Genomic DNA, 23,247 nt, shown 5'->3' on the forward strand with positions numbered 1-23,247 from the left:
AAGAATAGGGAGGATTCAAACATTTAAATTCCAGGCTTAACAAATAATACCTTATTGTAATCCAAAGTCAACAATTTAGCTCTAGTGCTAATTCACATCTTTTAAAACTCTAATGCTGCCTATAAGAGTTATGACTGAGCACATCAATGAGGGGTCCTCAATAATTAAGGTGGATATCATAGATAAGTATTAAACAAATAAAATTAAAAGAGAAAACTAAAGTATATTAAGATTGAAACCTTACTTCATGGGTTTGACTAGTTATGGCACTTGTCTTGTGATGGAATATCCATGGCAACGGTTTTTTTTTTTTTTTTCCCGTGTTCTGCCTTCCGCAATTTAAGATTCTCATCTTAGAATCCACGTGGACGCATCTTAGAATTCGACCGTTGGAGCGCTGTCGCCAGCCGGAACCTCAAATTCCCCCCCTTCTCCGCCCAAACTTCAGCAAGGCAAGAGCGCATCTCTCTCTCTCTCTCTCTCTCTCTCTCTCTCTCATGGGGATCTCCGCAGAAGCCGAGCAAGAAGAAAAGGTAAACAAGAAAGATATGATTTTCTTGAGAGTTCTTGAAGGTGACTAGGTTTGATCCTCGTCTCTTTCATGTTCTCCTATCTCCCTTTCTTGGACATCTAGGGTTCCTCGTCGTCAATAAAGATCCCTTTTTTCGCCTCACTGAAGACTTATCCCATCTGTGTATGAAGAATTTGGCGATTCTGGTTTCGGTCTTTCTGCGTTTCTTGAAATGATTGCAGCAAAGATTAAGGAATCTAGGGTTTTCCATGCTGAATTTTGGAGTTTTTGTTGCTTTCTCGATTTTATTGTTTTTAGGGTTTTCTTTAATTTCGGGTTGTTTTTCTTTTTTAAATGGGAATTTCACATGAAATGCTCAGGAATCTAGGCTTGTATTATGGGCCGTAGTTTAAACTTGGCTATCTCAACTTGCTGTGGATCTGATTACAGCTTCGCTTGTTCCCATTAAGAGTATTTGACGTTGTCTTTCACTGGAGGGGAAGAGGGTGTGAGCATTGGTGGTTATCTAGGTCACTTTGGCACAAATTTTAGACAAGATCTGCATCTTCTTCTTTTTTTTATTTCATTACGTATCAGAAAGAAAATTAGCTCTGTGGTATTTGATTTACTTCTATCTCTGCTGGAAATGCACATGGTGCCATCTTTATGTTGTTTCTGACTATATACCTTTCAGCTACCCATTTTGATATGATTTGAGGGTCAATTGTTCTCAATCTGTATGATTTTTCAAACTCTTCTTCACAGGTGTCGACCATGGAGAGGCGCTGGACTCTCAATGACTTTGACATTGGAAAGCCTCTTGGACGAGGGAAGTTCGGTCATGTTTATTTGGCCAGAGAAAAGAAGGTATTGATCATTTACTTAGAAACTATACCATTAGAGTCCTTGGCTCTCTTCCTTACCTTGATGTTTCTTTAAAAAAGATGATGTTTCGTTAAATATTATTTTATCTACTATTGTAATACCCAGAAAATCAATCCAAAGTCTAAATTACCATTACAATGGAAAGAACAATAAAAAAATCCATTGGCATAAATAGTCACTGGCATCTGATATATCATAGTCTATATTAATATTTCTTAGGTATATGATTTTTGCAAGACCTCTTACATGTTTTGAATGGAAACAGAGCAATCATATTGTGGCACTGAAGGTTCTGTTCAAGAGCCAGCTTAAACAATCTCAGGTTGAGCATCAGTTGCGTCGTGAAGTAGAAATACAAAGTCACCTACGGCACCCAAATATATTGCGTTTATATGGTTATTTCTATGATCAGGTACAGAAATTCCTGTGTTGTTGATGTCTGTATTGTAGTAGTTCAATCTTTCTCATCTTTCCAGTTGTATTGCAGACCCGTGTTTATTTGATATTAGAATATGCAGCAAAAGGTGAGCTCTACAAAGAATTGCAGAAATGCAAATATTTCAGTGAAAGACGAGCTGCAACTGTGAGTATATGTATGCTTTATATTATTTCTTTTCATGTGCCTTATATTACTCTTGTTTGATGCAATTTCCTGCCTGAATGTTATTCTACCTTTAATTCTCCCTATCTGCATGTTTGTTCTACTAATCCAGTACTTTCATATGGCGCTCTTGTGGATATTTATATGCATTGCAGCTGTAATGTAAAGTATGTGTGTTGCTATATAATACCATTTAACATCTATGACTTGGTACAAATTTGATCTTTTTCAACTTTTGTGATGTTTTAGTATGTTGCATCATTAGCACGGGCCTTGATCTACTTGCACGGGAAGCACGTTATTCACAGAGATATCAAACCGGAGAACCTTCTGATTGGTGTCCAGGTACCCACTGATTCTTTTTTCCTTGCTCAACATCTATATGAAAGATTCTTATGCAGTTGGTTCTTTGTATAGGGTGAGTTGAAAATTGCAGATTTTGGTTGGTCTGTTCACACATTTAGTCGCAGGCGGACCATGTGCGGGACATTGGATTACCTTCCACCTGAAATGGGTACGCCAACTGCCATTTACTCGGTTTCTCCTCGTATGAATTTTCTGATGAGCTTCCTACTTGGATCATCATTTGTTTCCATCTGTTCTTTTGTTACAGTGGAAAGTGTAGAACATGATGCTAGTGTGGACATTTGGAGCTTGGGTGTCTTATGCTATGAGTTCCTATATGGAGTTCCACCATTTGAGGCAAAGGAACATTCAGATACATACAGAAGGTAAGCAAGAAAAAGAAATCATGTTATTTGTATTGCCTTAGAAAGCGTTACATTTGACATCATTCCTTTTCTTTGATTGCAGTATGCCATTTTACAATGATTCGTATCTGCCTTTTTTTCTTAAAGTAGAGAAGAAAGAAACTTTACCATAATATTGCATGCCTTCATTTAGCTTAGCATGTGGCTTTTGGATTTAACCAATTGTGCTGAATGAAATGTCTGTTTATGCTTATTTTTCGTAGGTCACAGAAATTATACAACACAACAAGTAATAGACCTGTACGAAGATGGTAATTTATGGAGCCTAATACAAAATGAAAATTCAATAAAAGAAACATGTTTAGCCTTCAATTCCAACAAATAACCTCTACAAATTGCAACTAAATAAATCAGATGGAACATATTATCAATAAGTCCAGTTATATATCCTCATTTATTTTCTACAAATTGCCTCAACTTACTTATGGACTTGCCTAAAGATCCTGTCTTTGTACCTCTTAACAAATACCATGGGGTAGTTAGGCCGAAGAGCTATCCACCCTTCAAAGGATAAAATATGATGTATTCCAAGCCCAAGTAGAGTTTCTAGCAATCATTAAAATCTTTGAATCACTTTAGAGAAGGATTAATAAAAGTACTAGAGAGGATGCTCTCATTTTATCCTTCTTTTAAAGAAGCTCTCATCTTCTTTATGTAGAGTTGAGAGACCTTCACCAGTTCCTTCATCTGTTGGCAGGTTATATAGCTGGTAAGAACCTTAATGAGCCAGCTGCGAATTTCCATAAGAGGAACCTGGGATCTCTAACAAGTCTCTAAGTATTTGGATGTGTTAATATTTCATCAAAAATTTTTATTTATAGAAAATAACTTCATTTAAGAAATAATGCTTGAAACCCTTATTGTTCTTATTCTCTGTGCAACTTGTACCCACAATAGTATAGGACGGTATCATGGACATGTCCAAGAAGAATTAGTAACAATCTGCAACTTCTCTTTGGATGTTCCTGAAAGGAGTACAGGGATTACAGATACCTCCTTTTCCTCCTGAGAAGGTTCTCGTAGCTAAAAATAGTCCATCTGCCTCACATTATCTCTGGATATCCATATGTATTATACTGAAATTGTTATATAGCTCATCAAAAAATTTCATGGAAGCATTTTTTATTTGAAATTTCATGTGAGCACCCTTTTCTTTTGCCAAGTAATAATGCTTGAAACCCTTCTTGTTCTTATTCTCTTTCAATAAGTAATATTGCATTTCAATTGTATTGGTACCTTTTCAACATTTACATTGTTCCCTTGAAATTATGTAATTTAGTTCCTATGCACTCCCTACATGCTATGCTATTTGGATTCAGGATCATCAAGGTTGATCTGAAGTTTCCTCCAAAACCAATTGTTTCTTCTGCTGCGAAAGATCTTATTAGCCAGGTTGATACCATCTTTCCTGTTTCTTAGCATAATCATTGCCATGATTTAAGTCACTTCATGATCATGAATAGCTTTCTGTATGACATTCAGATGCTTGTCAAAGACTCCTCACGGCGTCTTCCACTTCACAAGTTGCTTGAGCATCCATGGATACTCCACAATGCAGATCCATCAGGCATCTATAGAGGGTAACATGTAGTTTAAAAGACAGGCAATTCCCCAGATGTTAGTGGAGTCACAGGAAACCCAACCTCCAATAAATTTGGAGGAAATTTGTGGATCAAATTCATTGATTGTATGTATTTTAGCTCTTTTGTTTCACCTGGTTTTTGGGTTGAACAACCTGACTGATAGGATCATTGTTGACATCTGATGAGAGCCGGTAAAGTCAGGAGTTGTAACAGTGAACTAACTTGTATTTTGTATGGTGGTTGATATCTCTGCTTGCATGTTTAGAAATTTTTTATGTACCACTTTTTTCCCTCTTTAATGAATTTTAAATACTTAACAAAAGCTGGATTTGGAAAACAACAGAAATATTGAAATCAAAGGTTAGGCATGCAAAACTTTAACATCGCACTGGAGGAAAAGGACATATTCAAAGGTTTTTATGTAGAATATGCTGTAACACCACCATTATTATCTCTGCTCAATCCTTGTCTCTGGCATCAACTCTTGCATTATTTTGTGTTTTTCCTCAACTTCACAGCGTCCCATTATTGCATCATTTCCATCTGCTGACCTAATTTCAGAATTCTCGCCACTTGATTTCTCATCACCATATCCTCTTACAAGACCAGCGTTAGGCGATAATATGCAATCACCTGCACTTGATGATTTTACATAAATTCAAGTCCCCAAACCAGTTATACTATTTTGTTCTTTTTCTTTTTCTTTTTGGTGAGGATTATACTATTTTTGTTAAACCGTCAGTTACCTGCTGTCAGTATGGTCAAATAGAATTTATTTTATCAATCTGAGCATGAGTCTAACAAAATTTGAGAATGTGATACACTTGTGGGATGGCATTTCGGTGAAGTTTTGGAGACAGCAGTGGTTGATGCTCCAAATTTTGCAGCAGAGAATTCTCATTGTCTCCCTTCTGTGGTTGACTTGGCCATCCAAACTGCTGCAGTTTGGAACTCCGCTTATGTCTGACAAATGAATTTGTAAATGCTGCTAAATTGCAATATAGAAGCAACCAGATTGCCAAAGCAGGCAAGTTGCTTACGGCCGAGGCTTAACTATTTTGAGCTGCGGGAATTTATTGTGCTTAAAAAAAAAAAGGATTATTCTAATGGAGCGTCAAGCTGTTGAAGAAAAAAAAAAAGAGAATCCGCCCTAAAGTCATCCAACACTATAATCAACTAAGGCAACTTTGGTTAAATATTAGTCAACATGTTGCTGCTACATCTTAGAGCATGTTTGGTGAAGAAGAGTTGGGTTCTGGGAATGGGAATGAATGACTTCTATCATGGCTATTTGGCTGGGGTAAGTCTTATTCTCATTCCGACTTCAGAGAGAATAGGAATTGCCCAAATCCTCCAAAATTCAATCCGAATTCTCACCTGATTCCGATTTCAGTCACGAACTAAACACATTAGAGAATATGCCCATGCCGATTTCTATTTCAATCCCTTCCGATTCCGAACCAAATACACCCTTTGATTCTTCTCCATCAAAAACAATTACCATATAACATGAATGTCTTGCACTATAGTGGATAATGCTGAGAACTTGAAGATCTGAATTCTTTGGGAGCCACCTGAACTCAGTTCCTTCCTATGTAGAATCATCACAGGGCTGATGCTTAAAGATTCCAGAGAAGATGAACCCTGCAATTGTGCTCGGAATATGAAGAGTAGGGCTTTCAGTTGTAGAGGCAAGAGACAGCCTCTGCAAACACATCTAACCATGTAGGTTACTTTCATTACAAAAATATAATGTAGTGGATGAAGAAACCCACACTACGTTTCTTTGCCAGGTCAAATCGAGCACAGAACTATCTGAATACGTCTTGCAACATAGGTAGGCGGCGTCTCAGACGTGAATGCATGGGAGTACCCGTTCATTGTTAAACTGGAAGAGTGAAAGCACCAACATTTCACCGATTGATAAAAATCTACAATTGTTTTAACTCTGGTCCCTTTCATAACCATTAACATCCTTCATATGTATAGAATTTTCAGCAGCTACACCTCTCTGGGCGTGCGATGAGTAGGAAATGACAGCAGATGGAAGGAACAATAAATGATAATAGACTGGTTAATTTGTGTAATGATTTGGTGGATCAAATAGAAGCTCTAAAAAAAAAAAAAAATCCATATTATGCCGAACAATTATGTCTGCACCAGCTGCTGTAAGCTGAAATTTCAGCCGCGCCAGAAAGAAACAATTCGTCTGACCACCACAGCAGCATGATTGGAAGAATTTAACTGCCCAAAGGTCACTGCAAAAACTCTCAATTAATTCAAAATTACATTCACATGAACCACAAATTTTATCATATGAGTGTACTGCTGCTTAAACGGGAATACAAACTAAAAGTTTCTATACACTGCAAAAACTCTCAATTAATTCAAACTTACATTTCACATCAACTACAAACTTATCATATAAGTGTACGGCTGCTTAACGGGAATACAAACTAAAAGTTCATCACTAAAAATCCTGACACTCCCTCAGCTACAACACCTCGCATTCCAGGTCTTATTTCACATGCTTTCAGATGTCTGGCCACCTAATGACAACCATCTTCCAAGCTCTTCTGCTCATCCAATAACTGAGTTGGCTGCGGCTCCGCCTTTTTAGCTTCTTCAATGTCTTTGGCACTCAAAAAGCTTGGTTGGTTGGTAGAGGACAGTAGCCTTGCCCACATTCTGTCAGTTATGACAACCCTGTTTCGTTTTTCCGTCACCCTCTGCAGATCATTGGAAAATTTCAAATCTTGAATGAGGCAACAACTGATAGTGCCAGATTAACAATAAATAAAGCCAGCAATTTAAAATTTTGGCATACTCCCACTATCCTTTTGATAATCTATTAGTTTACAAATAATTATATGCAAAACTGAGGAAAGGAAGAGATCCATTCTTAATTGAAAGGTTAAAAAAAGCATGTCAATTAGGGGAAAAATTATCAAATGTCTCCAAAGAGGCTACTAGAAATATGACAAAAGCTTTTCTTACTCCTTAGTTCAACTACTTGACCACCAAAGATAAAATAATATATCTGAAACAGATCAGGGTGGGACAGAATGCAATGGCCTCTTTTATAAGGAACCCATATGCCTATCGGGCCCCTATTGGGAAAGGAGGTTACTAGCCTCCACTCTATAAATACAGATTAATACATCTTCTGGTGTCAGATCTAGTATATAGTGTGTTGGAATATCCAAACTTCAACAGCTAAAAAGGAGTCAGATATTTGAAAGAAAGCACCCTGGTTTCGTTTAGTGAACCGAACCTTCACGGCATGACTGTCAGGTTAGTTTTGCATCTACCACTGACGACTGAAAAGAAAAGGATGATACTTACATGAAATGGTATGTATGTATGTCTGCCATTAACTAGACCCACTGTGAAACCTGTATATCCAGCCATTGCACCATGAATGGCACTGTGTGCCAAAAGCGTGCAGTAGACATTGTCAGATGCATTGCTCGGAATTGCACGAATCATGTATGTTGGATCTACAACATAAATTAGAATATGTTAGATTTAATAATTCATAAAGAACTAAATGGGGGAAGGATCCATGTCTGCCGACATACCTATATATTTAAGATTCATCACCATCTTTTGTATTCTTGCAAAGTGATCCTACATGATGCAAGGGGGGGACAATTAATATATGGCAAAATTAGGTAACTATCACGTGGAAAGCTTGTTTATTTATACAAGTCCAATTGATACATGATATACAACATAGATGACAATAACTTCTATGATTGATGTAATTAACTCCAACTCGATGACTACAACACAACTTGAGAAAATGGAAAAGATCAGTCAAATTATTTACACCTTCTGGTCATGATCATTGTCACCATGCGATAAGTCACTCCCCAAACCATAAAAAGGTAATGACTGCTTGCTTTGAATTAATAAACGCATACAAGCATATCCAGATTGAACTAGCAGAACAAGAGAAATCTGTTTTCACATTTGAGAATATTTTGGATCCTACCTTTATCTTCTGAGATAACCATAACCCAACATCAAGAAGCAGCTTGTTTCCAGAAGGATCTTCATTGTGCATGGACCGCAGACTTTCAGCAATAAGATCTTGTCCTGCTCCCTCGGCAACAACAATAACCATGTGCCCATTCTCTTTAAGCCGTTTCTCTATATATTCAAAAAGTCCACCTTTTCCTTCGAGATAGAATGGCGATTCTGGAATTAAGCAACAGTCCTAAGAGGAATGATAAAAGGAGGTTAGAAGAAACAGGATCTTTAGACTCCGAGAAAACAATTAAAAAGAATCAGCATTCTGAACAGTTATTCAAGATCCCAACATCCCAAACAAATGGATACTAATTTCAAAACCATGGATCTACCAAGCTAACCCAGAGAAAAAACATCTTATACTCACCACATCTCGGCTTGCAAGAGTAGCATACATTGCAATGAACCCTGCATAAAATCACGTTAGCCATGAGGTAGACTTCACATAATAAATGATGTGTAAAATATTTTGAAAAGGTTAAAACCTACAAAGGATATCAGTATATCATGAGTACAAGCAAAATAAAGTCATGATGTTATACTGAATAAAAACAAACTTTTAGGCCTACAGAAATAGGAGCCATGAGATTACAGGCAGTATCTTGATCAAAGACAACTGCATACAGACTTTTTTGCGCGTATAAACTATGATATGCACACCAACAAACAGGATAGCATGTTCATGCAGCAAATCTTTACTTACTACTTCAGCTTGTCACTCTCAGAAAGGAGTTGAATTGCTTATTCATAGATAATTCATCAAAACAGTTTTCATCATACTAAGTATGATCCATCATGTATTTCAACTGGATGCCATTATTCCTACCAATACCGAGAAACTTACCACTGTAGCGACCCATTAGCTTCACAAGGCCTATACCATTCTCCACACTTTCAGATTCTACATGTGCTGCATTAATGGCACGCTGAGCCTCTTCAACAGCGGAATCAAAACCAAAGGACTTGTCAATAACCTGATTCAACAAGAGGTGACAATAGAGTATTGAAATGTTATATTATGCAACAAGAGGTGACAATAGGGTATTGAAATGCTATTAAATTGTCCAGTCACATGAGCCAATCACAAAAGAAGATTGCAATGTATTGTATAAATGGGACCATGTATAGGATCAGGAAGTACCGCAATGTCATTATCTATTGTCTTAGGAATGCCAACAACAGCAACTTGGAGGCCACGTCTTCGAATTTCCTGCCAATCATAATTCAATAGGAATTTATAAAATAGTTAACAGTCAGTGCTTTTCAAGAGAATTCAGCCAATTGATAATACTATCAACATTGAACCTAATAGTTTCATTATGGTGCAATAAACATTTACTACTAGAAAACGGTTAGTGTTGTCTAAATAAGTGATCAAGTATAAGACAATTGTATCTTTTCCTTCATCATTAGAGAGAAAGTAACAAACTCTGGAAGAAAATGAGAGACGCGAGTGATCAAATGTAATAGCAGCAGGAAAAACAAGAAAGTACAAGAAAACTCAGTACCCTCGATCCTCGAATATCATGGATTGAGGTATAGAATTCATTTAAAACTCTTAAAGTCCTGAGGAGTTTAAGGCTCACTTGCTCTGAGAAGTAGCAATTTGCTATCATGCCTAATAATGATGATTTTTGCTTCTTAATTTATAATTACCTCAAAAATAACAGAAGCTCCTTTTTGGGTACCATCTCCTCCTATTATATAGACCTGGCGAAATCAATATCTCAAATTTAATAGTGAATCTAGTAGTAAGAAAACAAAATTTAAGTTATTTTGCAAAGTATTTCTGTTTACCTGATTAACCCCACGATCCTCAATATTGTCAACTATTTTGATAGTATCATGACCCCCTCGTGATGTGCCAAGGATGGTTCCTCCTCGCTTGTGGATATCATTGACAAACTTTGGGGTCAAAGGTATGGTATTGCGGGCATAGAAACCCCTGTATCCACCCTACAGATTCTACTAACCAATTAGTGTATGCAACAACAATACGAACACAAATGGACTAGGAATACAGGACATGGAAAACTGAAATTTGTAAATGTACAGCTATTAGGTGAGAGAGTTTGTTCTATCTTCTGGAAGCACCAAATGATATGAATTATTTGATGTTAGAAACATGAGAACAATTGTTCTTTTGATCAGACTTCAACAACCCATGCCATTTGTTTCACCATCCAATTAATTATAAAATGAGGAGTGCACTGCAGCATTAGATCATTATTCACATTGACATTCTGTAAGCCTTAATCTGAGACTCCAAAACTCAGAATGGAAACATGACCAAGGACATGAACCACAGCAACATATTGGGTAGTGTAATTATGCCAATTTGATAAAATTCATAGCTTAAGCAACAACAATAATGCCAACTCCCATAAGCAAAGGACATATTGAAGGCAATGATGCCTAGATGTGCTAACAAGAATTTATTGCTCATACAAAAATCATAGATCTAGATCAGGCAGATATGTAATCACTTCAGATATATTATGATATCAAAACGCAAAAGAAGTGAGAGATTTAATTAGTATAAGTAATTATCTATTTAAGTTTAACAATTCAGAGCTCATGAGAAACATTCCATTATGAGGTACTAGGCACTGACCTCCTTGGTGCAACAGTCGAACAGTTACATGCTGGCTACAAGTTCAAATGTTACTCAAGAAGTTATGGACATTGCATTTTCTCCAATAAAAAATATGATATTTACATAAATGCCCCTCACTTTAGTATGTTTACATATCCATACATCTAATTTTATACGGGTTAATGCATGGTTGCATACCCACCCTAGAGTTGTGAAATATGTACCAAAAAGGAATGCTTTCTAATAAACAATGATCTCCAATTGCAACAACTGACATGACCATCTTAACTGTCAAAGAAGTCTTTAGGCAAGAAGATGCTTCCAAGAAGCCAGCAAAAGGGGGAGCCAGAAAGGATGCCCAGTGAACTAGATGAGGAAAAGTGAAGAAACCTGAACACTTCAGTTAGGTCAGTTAGGATTGGACCAGAAGATAGATAGGTCATCAGTCATCTCACTGTTAACTCCTAACCCAGTGCTAATCAAGTTTATATAACAGTCAATTGCAAACCGACCAGTATACGGAGTCAAATAGTTTTTCAAGTTCTCACGCAAAGTGAATTTTTAGGGGTCCATAAAGATCAATATTTTTGAATACATTTCTTGGGGTATATATGCATAACTCCCCAAAAAAAGGTCATGCACACTTGCTACAAACAACAATTTGCATGTCTTCTATATAATATGTTTGGATGGAGAAAAATAATTATAATGAAACATGTGTTAGATTCAGGCAAACCAATTCAACTGATGTGCCTCATGGTAGTGAGTGGCACCTTCTCCTCTATGAGTGGAGACTTATTCAAGGCAGATCAGGAATCCTCCTCCAGAATGCCTAAAGTAGAAGCTCATTGATCCCCATACTTAGGTGTGGCACATCATATGATCATGTCACAATTTAGATAAGCATAGAGGCATCACTAAAATCAGCCACAATGAATATATCAAATTTATATACAAAAGCCAAAAGATTTGCACATCAAAACAGTCTGACTTAATTTGCCTTACTCAATCTTCAAAAAAGCTGCATGCTACATTGAAAAGATATTGAGGTTCTAGACCAAATATTAAAATTGTCATCTTTCTACGGCAACTTTCCAATGTGACATGCATATGTAAAGGTTAATGACCCCGATGATGGATTTGCTAACCAACAAATCTAGAAATACATCATAGATGAATCATCCTTACATATGGTGCTTCCTATCATGGAATATGTAATTTAAGACCTACCATGGAGATTACCATAGATGAAATAAATAGCACCTCTTAAAACCCAACCCAACAAACATATTCCTTATAATTCAGATGTGTGAACATCCCATCAAACTTGAAATAATTATAGTATGTAATTTAATGATAACTGATGAAATTATTTGAAGTGTAACTTTTTACATAATTGATTGTTATACTCTCACATTCATTTGTACATTTATTAGTCTTATTAATTAGACAATTTATGATAATACATCTAGGCAGTTGACTCAAGCCTACATGGTGCCTATGTGGGCAAGAAAATGACTAATCAGGTACCCAGAAATATAGACAAACACCTTAGAATTGTCTAGGCAGACCTAGGCATCTAAGTAATTTCAAGCACCAAGGCAGACTGCCTGTAGAATCAACCATGATAATATAGGTGATCATACTTGCTAGAAGTTCCCTGAGGAGCACCGATGAAAACTATAAGCAACTAGAAAACAAATGCAAATAGATTCAAAAAAAGAATATAAATTAAAAAAACAACAAAAAGGGGTTCAGACCAATATTATAAATTAGATAAAAGATAAAGACATTTGAGCCAAAACTCACTAGTTATATCCTCACCTCTATCCCAAGGATTCTGCTGACACCATACATGTGAGACAAACCACATACCAACTCCCTGATTACTGTGTTAAGTCCAGGGCAAAGGCCTCCACAAGTCACAATGCATGCAAGCACATCATCTGACTCAAAGTACACCTGAGTAAAATTCAAAAATTCCCATCAGTTAAAGTATTGCTTGGTATTTCACCATTAATTACTGCAGAAAAATGTGCGCTGAAACCTACCCTCTGGCGTGGCCCAGCACGTCGGAAATGGAGCCCTCTTGGGCTATTTTTCTGAACCACAATCTACAAGACAACAGATGACAAAAAAAAAATACATTAACTACAGAACCCCATCATGTTAATACAGGTTTGATATTATATTGTGTACATGCAAACAACAAACTTCCATAACACCTTGTCTATCATCACATCTTAAACAAGCAAACTAAGATTTCAGAACATTTACTATCATGTCAAATTAACTAATATGGGAGGCACAAAGGATTTACCTTTTGGGGAACAGTATCATCCACATTAACAAAATACTGCCTGGCAATAAAAGATATTTACCAGTTATTATTGACGAGTATGTGGAAGTAAATGTGACCAGCAGCCGACAACATTTTACAACAACAAGATTCTACAATAAAAGATAGGATAGATGACTATACCTGACAGCCGAATAAGATGGATTGTCTTGCAGCGGATTTGGAAAGTTCTGCCACAAAAATTAGTGAACAATTTGCAAAATTATTTTCAGGATACAGATCATAAAAGTCAACAAACAGTACTAAATGCCCAGCTTGAATTAAACTCCAGTGAGTAACTTCAAGAAAGAAATAAAAAAAAGGTGTTACATTTCATAAAAGGAAAAGGTTAGCCTCTTTCTAAGCCCACATGCATGCTTCTGACTAATTTGGCAAAACAGTTAATTGATATAAAAGGAAAAGGAATTGTCTTAATCAATTACTATTCAGAAGTTACTTTCTGATCATATTCAAGCTAGTCACTAGAGGAGCTAGAATTAGTTTATGAGATAGAAAGACATCAACTTCATAAACCCAATATGATACCCAAGTCCAACTAGAATGAATTTTCTTGGATGTTATTTTGCATCTTCTGATGTAATTAATCATGACAGGTGCATTTCATTACTATAGATGGACATTCTGGTTTATTACATGGAAGGGCAATTGCAACAGCTCTCCTTTTTCCTCTAAATCTAAAAGGATTAACGTGAGTAAATGCCCAAATTCATACCTTTCTCCTCTCCTATTTTCCACAATTTGTATTCAATGTGTTTAAACTGTATTTAGGTTGTCAAAAACCTTCACAGTACTTGCAAGCAACATACACCCCCTTGTCCTGGGTACCTGGCGGACAGATCATGTGACATGTTTATACACAGTGCCTTAGCATGGACCTCACTCAAAGATCCAATACATATTACTTGCATATCCTCTGATACCCATGATAGGTCACTTGAGATGCCAACATCCAGTTCCGGCCTTCTTTATGACTTTCATCGCTTGTAAGATTGTGAAGGTCATGTAGATTTAGCAATCTGTCTTTGGTTATTCGGTCGTAAAGTAACACCTCATATGACATAAAATTCAGCATCTTGCCTGTAAAATGACTACCTGCACCAAGCGGGAACTAACTCAGAAGCTGCCATATGGGAAGAGCTAACCTGATGGATTAGATTCTAAGGCGTCATATGGAAAAGAATTATCTATACCATTAGGTTAAAAAAAAAAAAAATCGAAGAGTTATCTTTGAGAACAATAGCTGCTCTGCACGGTATTCTATCACAATACTTGGTAGCAAAATTACAAGCTCTGTACACCTCTTCCGCCTGAGAACTTGTGGTCTTCATCATGACAGAATTAATCAATCAAACTAACTTATAACAAATCAAGATCGACTCCTAGAGGACCATTTCCCATTTTTATAACCAATTTACTGCCAAACCTAACAAATACCCCATCTTTTCTAGCTCAAAAAGCATATATCCATATGCCCGTCAAAAGTAAGTTGCCACAACAAAACCCTAACCTGACATCGACAAAAACAAAGAAACCAAAGAGACCTCGAGCAATCAACCAAGATACAAAACACCAACTTCAGATCTCAGCTCAGAAGCAAGATTATCAGACAGAAATCTAAAGGACACGACACTCACCGGCAGATCGGGGAGATAATCGGTAAAGTGGGGAACATCTTCCAGAATATAACCGCCCTCGCCTTCGACGATCTTGAGATTAGGTTTCCCCTCGAGCCCCATCCTACTGGGAGATCTGAGCTTGGGATAGTCTCGGAATGGCGGCGTGACCTTAATGCAGGTGAGAGAATTCTGGAAATCGAAGAGCCGCCTACTATTCGGCGAATCGAAATCCGAATCGACGAGCGCCTCGTGAGCGAGTGAGGCAAAAGAGGGAGACGATTCCATCAGATAAAGGCGGTGCCGAGTGGAAGATGCTAAGAGGCCTTCTTTGGGTACCAAGATAAGATGGCTTTGGGGGGTTTAAGAGCAGCGAAGACGGAATCGGGGGGATTATAAAAAGGACGAGAGGAGGAATTCCTACGTAGAAAAGAAACGGGTGGCGGACTGCGAATTCCTGTGCTCCGGTTTCGGACGTGCCGCAGTAAATGATTGGAAGGGGAAGGAGAAAACAGGAGTGAGAGGAGAGAGAGAGAGAGGGAGGGTGGTTTTGAAAGGACTGATGGAGATGGATTAAATGGACTTGGGTTTTAGGAGATTTACGATACCGGCACTCTTTCGTAACGTCTGGAAATGCCAGCAGGGCACACATTTTTATGATACGAATTATGAAATTTATTTTCTCAAAAAATGAATTTATGGTTATCTATGTATAAATCTGAGTTGGAAAATTAGCAGGCTTGGTGATTATGAAAAATGCTATGCCTGCCTATCATCAAGATAGAAGGTTGGTTTTTTTTTTTAAAAAAAATGTTGATGCAATGGTGAGGAAGATTGATGAATTATGCGAGACCAAATTAGCACGAAGGCATGCCATAATTCTCTCCTGAATATCGTCAACTAAATATACATTGAATCTTATCATAGGCGTATGTGTATTAAGAATTTAGAATAATAGATAATTAATATCTTACAAATTAGAGGACCATTTCATTTTGTTGTAGAATGAGGTTAATGTAGTGATGCTTGATAGTACCTAAGTATCTCTTATTGTGAAGATTTTCTACTATGCTATTATTTAATTTTTTTTATTAGATCTTTATGATGAGATTGTATTTTAGATCTTTGCCAAAATTTAAGAGAGAAAGAATATAGAAATTTTATCTAAATATGGACTGTTAATCAATGTAAAAGATTTTTTTTTTAATCATAAATAAAAAATGTTCAATTAAAATATGAAATATGACTGAATTAGCTTTAGTTACTTTCTAGAACAGTGGGATGAGAATTTGAAAGAAAGTATTTTATTATATGAATGATGATTTTATTGGATAGCACTGCAACTTTTCGTTATTGCTATTATTCTGATATTAATAGTAATTAATGGATGTTACGGCGAGACATTTTAATGGATTTTTTTTTCCTAATGCCGGGCAGGTCAAACTATCCAAGTCCGAACACATCCAATAAAATCAAAAAACAAAATATCACGGAATGCCGTAGGTAAATTCTCTCACGGGTCCACAAGTTGCCACCAAAGTGATTGGCCGCATAAGTGGCCACTCAGTCCGCAGCCCTATTGACCTTTCGGAAGACATGCTTCGACCGAAAGGCCGTCCAATTCCTGCTCATTGACCAAATATCCCGAAGTAGGAGGTAGTCCCCACTCCGACCACTCGGACCTCCTAGATCCAATCTATTACTGTGACTGAGTCACTCTCCAAAATGATGGAGCTAGCCTGCAAAACATGATAAGTATAGCGAATGCCCGCTCAAGCCGCACCCAGCTCAGCTTTAGAAACCATGGTATCCGACAACTGATAATTGCCAACTGCCACCATCATCGAGCGCGAGTTCCTAATCACGAAGCCTGCACCCCTTCTCTATCTTTTCATTTAGTACTGACTTATCAAAATTAATATTAAGAAAGCTTGAGAATGGAGGCTCCTGATATTAGTCGAAGGAGGAGGGCGGTGCGGGCCGACAATTTCTTTGGTGGGCGAGCGCGCGCGTAGTGCCTCTCCACTCTCCGTTAGGAACGCTCATAAAAGTTCTCAACTCTTCCGAGTTCCCATGGAGGGGCAGTGTCGTTATTAAGAAACCAAAAGGACCCCAAGGGCATCGAGACGGTAAAAGAGCAGGACACCTGGCCGCGCTGGGAAGCAGGGTTCGTGCTTTCTAGAACAAGGGGAGCACTCAGTTCAACATGATGGCCGCGCCCATAGTTAACCGGCTCGCGGGTTTTCTTTTGCCTTCTAGTTTAGAAGTAGCATAGATAGCGACAGGAATTGGGCGAGGGCCAGCCAAATTGGACTGGGTCCATGTTTTGTTTGAGCTGAAGCAGATGGCCGTTCGATTGGCTACCTTTGAGCTTGACAGATCTGACCCAACCTGAATGGGTGATAAGCCTGAATGAACAAGTTGGGGGCATGCTTGCCCAAAACAGTGGAAAGTTGACTTGAGGCACATTTGTTCCTGCTGCCAACGATATATAGCACCTTGTTTTCTGGATGTGTAAAAATATAGGTAAATATTCATATCTATGTGACAGCTTACTTTAAATATTATCAACAGAAAATATTATTTTGTGATTGGATGAGTTGAAATTGGATTGTTTTGCATCGCAATCACACCTATCCAGTTAAAACTCAGGTAATTCTCATATCTATCTTCTTCTTTTTTGCATAGATACTCTTCTAAATATAATATTTTAGGTGAATACCCTTCCAAAATTGATATTTGCATGTATACCCTTGTAAAATATTTATTTTGCTATTCTACCCTTTTTTTTTATTCTTATTTTTGCATATGTAAGCATGTCATCTAACGCCGTTAAAAAATTAACGATTTTAAATTAAAATGACTAAAATATCCTTAATGGTAAGCGTGCAAATAGAAATTTTTATAAGGATATGTAAGTAAATAGAAACTTTACCATAATTTTGGATAAAAATTTAGGCAAATCTAATTAGTCATATCATAATTGTGAGGTGCTGGGGGACCCATGACTTGAAAGACTTGCAATTGACCGCCAATCAGAATAGGCGACCCGTGACCTACTAATTGAGTCCGTCTACAAGCCAGTCCTTCTTCCAAAATCCAATTCCATTGTAGAAAACTGGCACATTACCCATATTTAGTTGAGTGTTCCCTCACTTTCTCCCTTCAAAAGTAAAAAAAAGGTATTCATGCAAAAAAACCCAAAAAACAGAAGAAAAAAAACCAGCTACCGAGACACCAGAGGTATCAACAGGGTAATAGATCGAGAGAGAATCCTGACGGGCCGAGGTTCCTTTGGATTCTGTGAACCAACAGTCCTCTCTCTCTCTCTCTCTCTCTCTCTCTCTCTCTCTCTCTCTCTCTCCTGGGCCCAAGAGATTCTGAAGCAAAGCACAACTATGTGGAGCTCCTGTCTTCTTTTTCTTCTTGAGATCCCGATATGCAGGGGGCGGGGGGCGGGGGGGGTGGGGAAGCCGGGCACCGGGGGGGTGCTGAGGGGAGGGGAGGGAAGAGTAAGGCACCGGAGGGGGTGCTGAATCCGGGCATGGGGGAGGGGACGGGAGGGGAGGGAAGAGTAAGGCGCCGGGGGGTGCTGAAGCTAGGCACCGGGGATGGGGGTGGGGAGGAAAGAGTAAGGATAATAACGTCATGATCATGAGGCTAAGGAGCAGAGGAGCCTCTAATGCCTCCCGAGATCATGCACCAAGTCCTGACCGCTCAGTCCAGAACCCACCACCAAGGCCTCCGGCAAATCAAGTTCCGCAGATCCAACCTGAGCAATTTAACATGCTTCTGCAGCAAGTCCAGGCACTAGCAACGGCATTCCAAGGCCTGCAACAAGTGGAGGCCCCTCCTGTGCTGCCTCCACGGGTTCACGTTCGATCAGCACTTCTTCCAGATGGGCATGTGTCTTAAGGTCGGGATCCCCATGGCTCTTCAAGGATCAATAATGGAGAACGGCGCCGTCACCATGGTTCTACCCGAGCTTCTCCCCGAAGAGAGCTGCTAAGGAGCCACCAAGATAGAAGGCCGCAGCCTTCGAAAGCTGGATCGACCCCGGGTCAGTCGGTACCGGAATGGACCACCATGGCGACTTTCCAAGGTGGAGAACTCAACAAGAAGGTCGAAGAACTCGAGCGGCAAATGGAGGCGCTTCGGGATCAAAGAATCAGGCACAAGGGCGACCCCAATTTCACTACCAAGTCGCCTTTCTTCCGCCTAATCGAGGACGAGCCGATCCCACCAAGATTTAAGATGCCCCAGATAGAACCCTACAATGGGACCACCAATCCCCTGGAGAGTTACAGAGCTATCATGGCACTGTAAAGATCCTCGGAGGTTCTGCTGCGCAAGGCTTTCCTCGCAACCCTCCGAGGAACGGCCCGATTTTGGTTCTCGAAGCTAAAGCCAAACACCGTTCTCTCCTTTGACTAGCTCTGCAGGCAGTTTGCGGCCAATTTTACCGCCAGCCGGCGCTAGCGACGAACATCGGATTCCCTTCTTGACATCAAACAGAAGGAAGGAGAATCCCTGAAAGACTACATCGACCGCTTCACTGCCACTACTTGGGAGGTCCGCGAGCTCAATCAATCTATCGCCATGTCGGCATTGAAGACGGAAGCTCGTTCTTACAAGTTTCTCTTCTCCATTGAGAAGAATTTTCCTGCTAACTTCACGGAGATGCTGGCCCGAGCTCGAAAGTACGCAAAGAGAGGCCATGGCTTCTCGACGAGACGCCGCTGAACGACCCTCAAAGGGGCAAAAGAGGCGTCATGAGGAATGCGGCCGCCCGAGGAGCCGATCACCTCGCCGCGAGAAGAACTTGCCTTGATTAAGGAGTCCGCCTCGCCCGAGGCCTCGGCCCCAACCGAGATCACCGCCCCGGCAAAGAACACCACCAGGAAGGTACGGAAACTATACTTCTCTCACTGCTACTCGGTCCAAGATTTTCATGGAGATAAAAGGCTGAGGCTATCTCCGAGCCCCACCACCAATGCGAGAGTCGGAAGCTCGGCAACGCTCTAGAAAGTACTGTCGCTTCCACCAAAATCACGGTCATGATACGGAGGAGTGCTTCCGACTCTAAGACGAGATTGAAGCGCTCATCCATCATGGGATACTCAATCAGTTCGTACAGAACCAACGTGACGAAGGAGCACCAGCAGAGAACACCGCGCCACCTGAAGGTCAAAACGATAATAGATCCATTGCCGGGACCATCAACACCATAGGAGGAGGCTCTGCCAAAGGGAGCTCGGCTGAAGAACCAGCTAGGAAAGAAGCCCCCCAAGAGCATCAATGCACGACAGAGGCCATCTCGTTCTCGGATGAAGACTTGAATGGGGTTGAGACTCCCCATGATGACACTATGGTCATCTCTATGGTTGTAAATAAATTTGATGTAAAATGCATTTTAGTTGATAATGGAAGCTCAGCAAATGTGTTATTTTATTATGCTTTCCAAAAATGGGAATAACGGAGGGCCAGCTCCGAAGAATGAATACTCCGCTGGTCGGATTCACTAGGGATTCAGTCCCGATCGAAGGCATAATTAACTTACCTGTCACAGCCGGGCTCGCCCCCATAGGAAGTACTGTGAGGACGGACTTCCTAGTGGTCCATGTGGCTTCGTTCTACAACGATATCCTCGGCCGACTAGGACTCAATACCCTCCGAGCTGTGGTCTCAACTTATCATCTGCTCGTGCGATTCCCCACCAAACAGAAAGTTGGTGAAGTTCAAGAGGACCAAGCAACAGCCAAATAGTGCTACATGGCGACTCTTAAAGCAAAGCAACCAATTGAAATTCCGAGTCAAGCAGGACAACCGGCTGAAGCATCAGCCCAAGTCTCGGCCCATGCACTGCCCATCGAGATCCTAAAGGTACGAGACGAGCCTAAGAAGCAACGGGCAGAGCCTGGCGAGCTTCTTCTTCAAATCCCCTTGAGAAAATGTCATCCGGAGCAGACCGTATAGATCGGCTCTGGCCTGAGCCCTCATGAGCAGGATCGCTTGATCAAGTTTCTCCAATCCAACATGGATGTATTCGCCTGGTCGCCTACCAATATGCCAGGGATAGATCCCGAGGTTATGGTTCATCGACTCCAGGTGAAGCCAACCTACAAGCCCGTGAGGCAGAAAAAATGGAGCTTCGCGTCGGAACGACAGCAAGCAGTGGCTGAGGAGGTCAATAAACTCCTCGAAGCCGGCTTCGTCCAAAAAGTCTTCTACCCAGACTAGCTCGCCAACGTGGTCCTCGTAAAAAAAGCTAATGAAAAATGGCGCATGTGCGTAGACTACACCGACTTAAATAAAGCTTGCGCGAAAGATAGCTTTTCCCTCCTTAGGATCGATTAGCTCGTCGATTCCATCTCAGGACACCAGCTGCTGACCTTCATGGATGCCTTCTCGGAATACAATCAAATCCGGATGGCGCCCGAGGATGAAGAGAATACGGCTTTCATCACTGACAAGTCTCTCTACTGTTACAAGATAATGTCATTCGGGTTGAAAAATGCCGGGGCTACCTATCAGAGGTTGGTCAGCAAAATTTTCAAGGACCAGATAGGTCAAAACATGGAGGTCTACGTAGACGACATATTGGTGAAAAGCCAGACGGTCGAGCACCACATAGCCGACCTCAATGAGGCATTCTCTACTGATCTAAGAAGGTACCAGATGAAGCTCAACCCCACAAAGTGTGTCTTCGAAGTTACCTCAGGCAAGTTCCTCGGTTTCGTGGTGATCCAACGCGGAATCGAAGCGAATCCTGAAAAGATCCGAGCACTACAGGAGATGACGCCACCGAGGACGGTCGAGAAAGTACAACAGCTCACCGGACGAGTTGCGGCCCTAGGAAGCTTTGTCTCAAGGTCAGCGGAACGATACCTCCCGTTCTTCAAGATCTTTAAGCAACCGAAGAACTTCGTATGGACCGAAGAGTGCCAACAAGCTTTTGAAGAGATCGGACGCCATCTTGCTCCCCTCCATTGCTCACAAAACCTCAGCAGGGTGAACTTCTTTATCTGTACCTGGATGTATTCCCGGTAGCAATGAGCTCGATCCTAGTTCGAGAGAAAGACAAATCTCAAAAACCCATATACTATACCAGTCAAATTTTGCAGGACGTAGAAATCCGGTACTCCAAGCTAGAGAAGATAATCTATGCATTGCTCATCTCAGCCCGAAAGCTCCGATCGTACTTTCAAGCTTATGCGGTGGCCATATTAACTGACCAACCCGTAAAGCAAGTTCTGCAACAGTCGGATCGCACGGAAAGGTTCGCAAGGTGGACGGTCGAGCTTGGAGAATTTGACTAGAAGTATCACTCAAGGTCGGCAATCAAGGCACAAGTGCTTGCTGACTTTGTAGTGGAGTGCACCTTGCCAGACGACCTCGAGGCCGAGCTCACATCCAAAATACCCTGGAACAACCATGGATTCTACATGTGGATGGCTCCTCAACCTCAGAGGGTAGCTGTGCATGCCTCATTCTCGCCAGCTCGGATGTGGTGGTCGCAGAACAAGCTCTACGCTTCGAGTTTCTGCCTCAAACAACAAAGCCAAATACGAGGCGCTCATTGCCGGACTAAAATTGGCAAAAGAGCTCGAGGTCAGAAGTCTAAAGGTCTTCAGTGATTTCCAACTGGTCGTGAGTCAGGTCTTGGGAGATTTTGAAGCAAGGAAGCCGTCAATGTAAAAATATCTCCAAAAATTGCGAGATATCACCTCCACATTAAGCATCTTTGACATCTAGCACATCCCCAGAGCAGAGAATGCGAGGGCTGACCAATTGTCAAAGCTGGCAACTTTCCAAATGAGCGAACTCCCAAAGACCACAATGCTCGAGTACCTTAAAACACCAAGCATCGAGGAGCCTGAACCAGTCCTCTGCATTTGTCGACTTCCTACAGAATGAGATTCTCCCCAATGATGAGCTCAAGGCCCACCGGATCAAATGCCGACTTACCGATACCTCTTGTATGAAGGCAAGCTCTATCGCAGGTCTTTCACATCTCCACCCCGCGGAGACAGACTATGCCATGCGATAAGTTCATGAGAGAATCTGTGGGAACCACCTTGGAGGCCGAGCCTTGGCCTATAGATTCTACGCCAAGGATATTATTGGCCTACACTTCAGAAAGATACCGCAGACTTCATCCAAAAATATGACAGATGCCAGCGGAATGCTAATATTCAGCGCCGACCTTCAGTTCCACTGACTTCAATCAGCGCCCCTTGGTCGTTTGCCTAATGGAGAATCGACATATTGGAACCATTCCCTCAGGCCACCGG

At 40.4% G+C, this 23,247-nt stretch overlaps 2 protein-coding genes across 2 annotated transcripts; one reads left to right on the forward strand and one right to left on the reverse strand.

The window, feature by feature from the left end:
* Positions 1-309: 309 nt before the first annotated feature.
* On the forward strand, positions 310-4,629 carry LOC103714333 (serine/threonine-protein kinase Aurora-1). Its single transcript, XM_008801539.4, has 9 exons — positions 310-533; positions 1,277-1,378; positions 1,662-1,808; positions 1,884-1,979; positions 2,247-2,342; positions 2,415-2,511; positions 2,611-2,728; positions 4,087-4,159; positions 4,250-4,629. The coding sequence occupies exons 1-9, from the start codon at positions 498-500 to the stop codon at positions 4,349-4,351; spliced, it is 867 nt and encodes a 288-aa protein (XP_008799761.3). The 5' UTR covers positions 310-497; the 3' UTR covers positions 4,352-4,629.
* Positions 4,630-6,613: 1,984 nt separating this feature from the next.
* On the reverse strand, positions 6,614-15,470 carry LOC103714334 (ATP-dependent 6-phosphofructokinase 3-like). The gene is made up of 14 exons (XM_008801540.4): positions 14,975-15,470; positions 13,464-13,510; positions 13,302-13,341; positions 13,033-13,095; positions 12,806-12,943; positions 10,183-10,341; positions 10,042-10,095; positions 9,527-9,595; positions 9,230-9,359; positions 8,753-8,793; positions 8,348-8,572; positions 7,932-7,980; positions 7,696-7,850; positions 6,614-7,079 (listed from the first exon to the last, which is right to left on the reverse strand). The coding sequence occupies exons 1-14, from the start codon at positions 15,239-15,241 to the stop codon at positions 6,900-6,902; spliced, it is 1,617 nt and encodes a 538-aa protein (XP_008799762.1). The 5' UTR covers positions 15,242-15,470; the 3' UTR covers positions 6,614-6,899.
* Positions 15,471-23,247: the final 7,777 nt, after the last annotated feature.

Source organism: Phoenix dactylifera, chromosome 4, assembly GCF_009389715.1.
Source record: "Phoenix dactylifera cultivar Barhee BC4 chromosome 4, palm_55x_up_171113_PBpolish2nd_filt_p, whole genome shotgun sequence".
Classification (NCBI taxonomy): domain Eukaryota; kingdom Viridiplantae; phylum Streptophyta; class Magnoliopsida; order Arecales; family Arecaceae; genus Phoenix; species Phoenix dactylifera.

What these genes read in the sequence shown, in the direction of transcription:
- LOC103714333 (XM_008801539.4), top strand. Translation starts at nt 498, where the DNA reads ATGGGGATCTCCGCAGAAGCCGAGCAAGAAGAAAAG. An exon ending in ATGGTTATTTCTATGATCAG is followed by an intron (nt 1,809 to 1,883) that starts GTACAGAAATTC and finishes GTTGTATTGCAG; the next exon opens with ACCCGTGTTTATTTGATATT. An exon ending in CATTCAGATACATACAGAAG is followed by an intron (nt 2,729 to 4,086) that starts GTAAGCAAGAAA and finishes ATTTGGATTCAG; the next exon opens with GATCATCAAGGTTGATCTGA.
- LOC103714334 (XM_008801540.4), bottom strand. Translation starts at nt 15,241, where the DNA reads ATGGAATCGTCTCCCTCTTTTGCCTCACTCGCTCACGAGGCGCTCGTC. An exon ending in CAATAGATAATGACATTGCG is followed by an intron (nt 9,360 to 9,526) that starts GTACTTCCTGAT and finishes TTGTTGAATCAG; the next exon opens with GTTATTGACAAGTCCTTTGG. An exon ending in ATACATACATACCATTTCAT is followed by an intron (nt 7,080 to 7,695) that starts GTAAGTATCATC and finishes AATGATCTGCAG; the next exon opens with AGGGTGACGGAAAAACGAAA.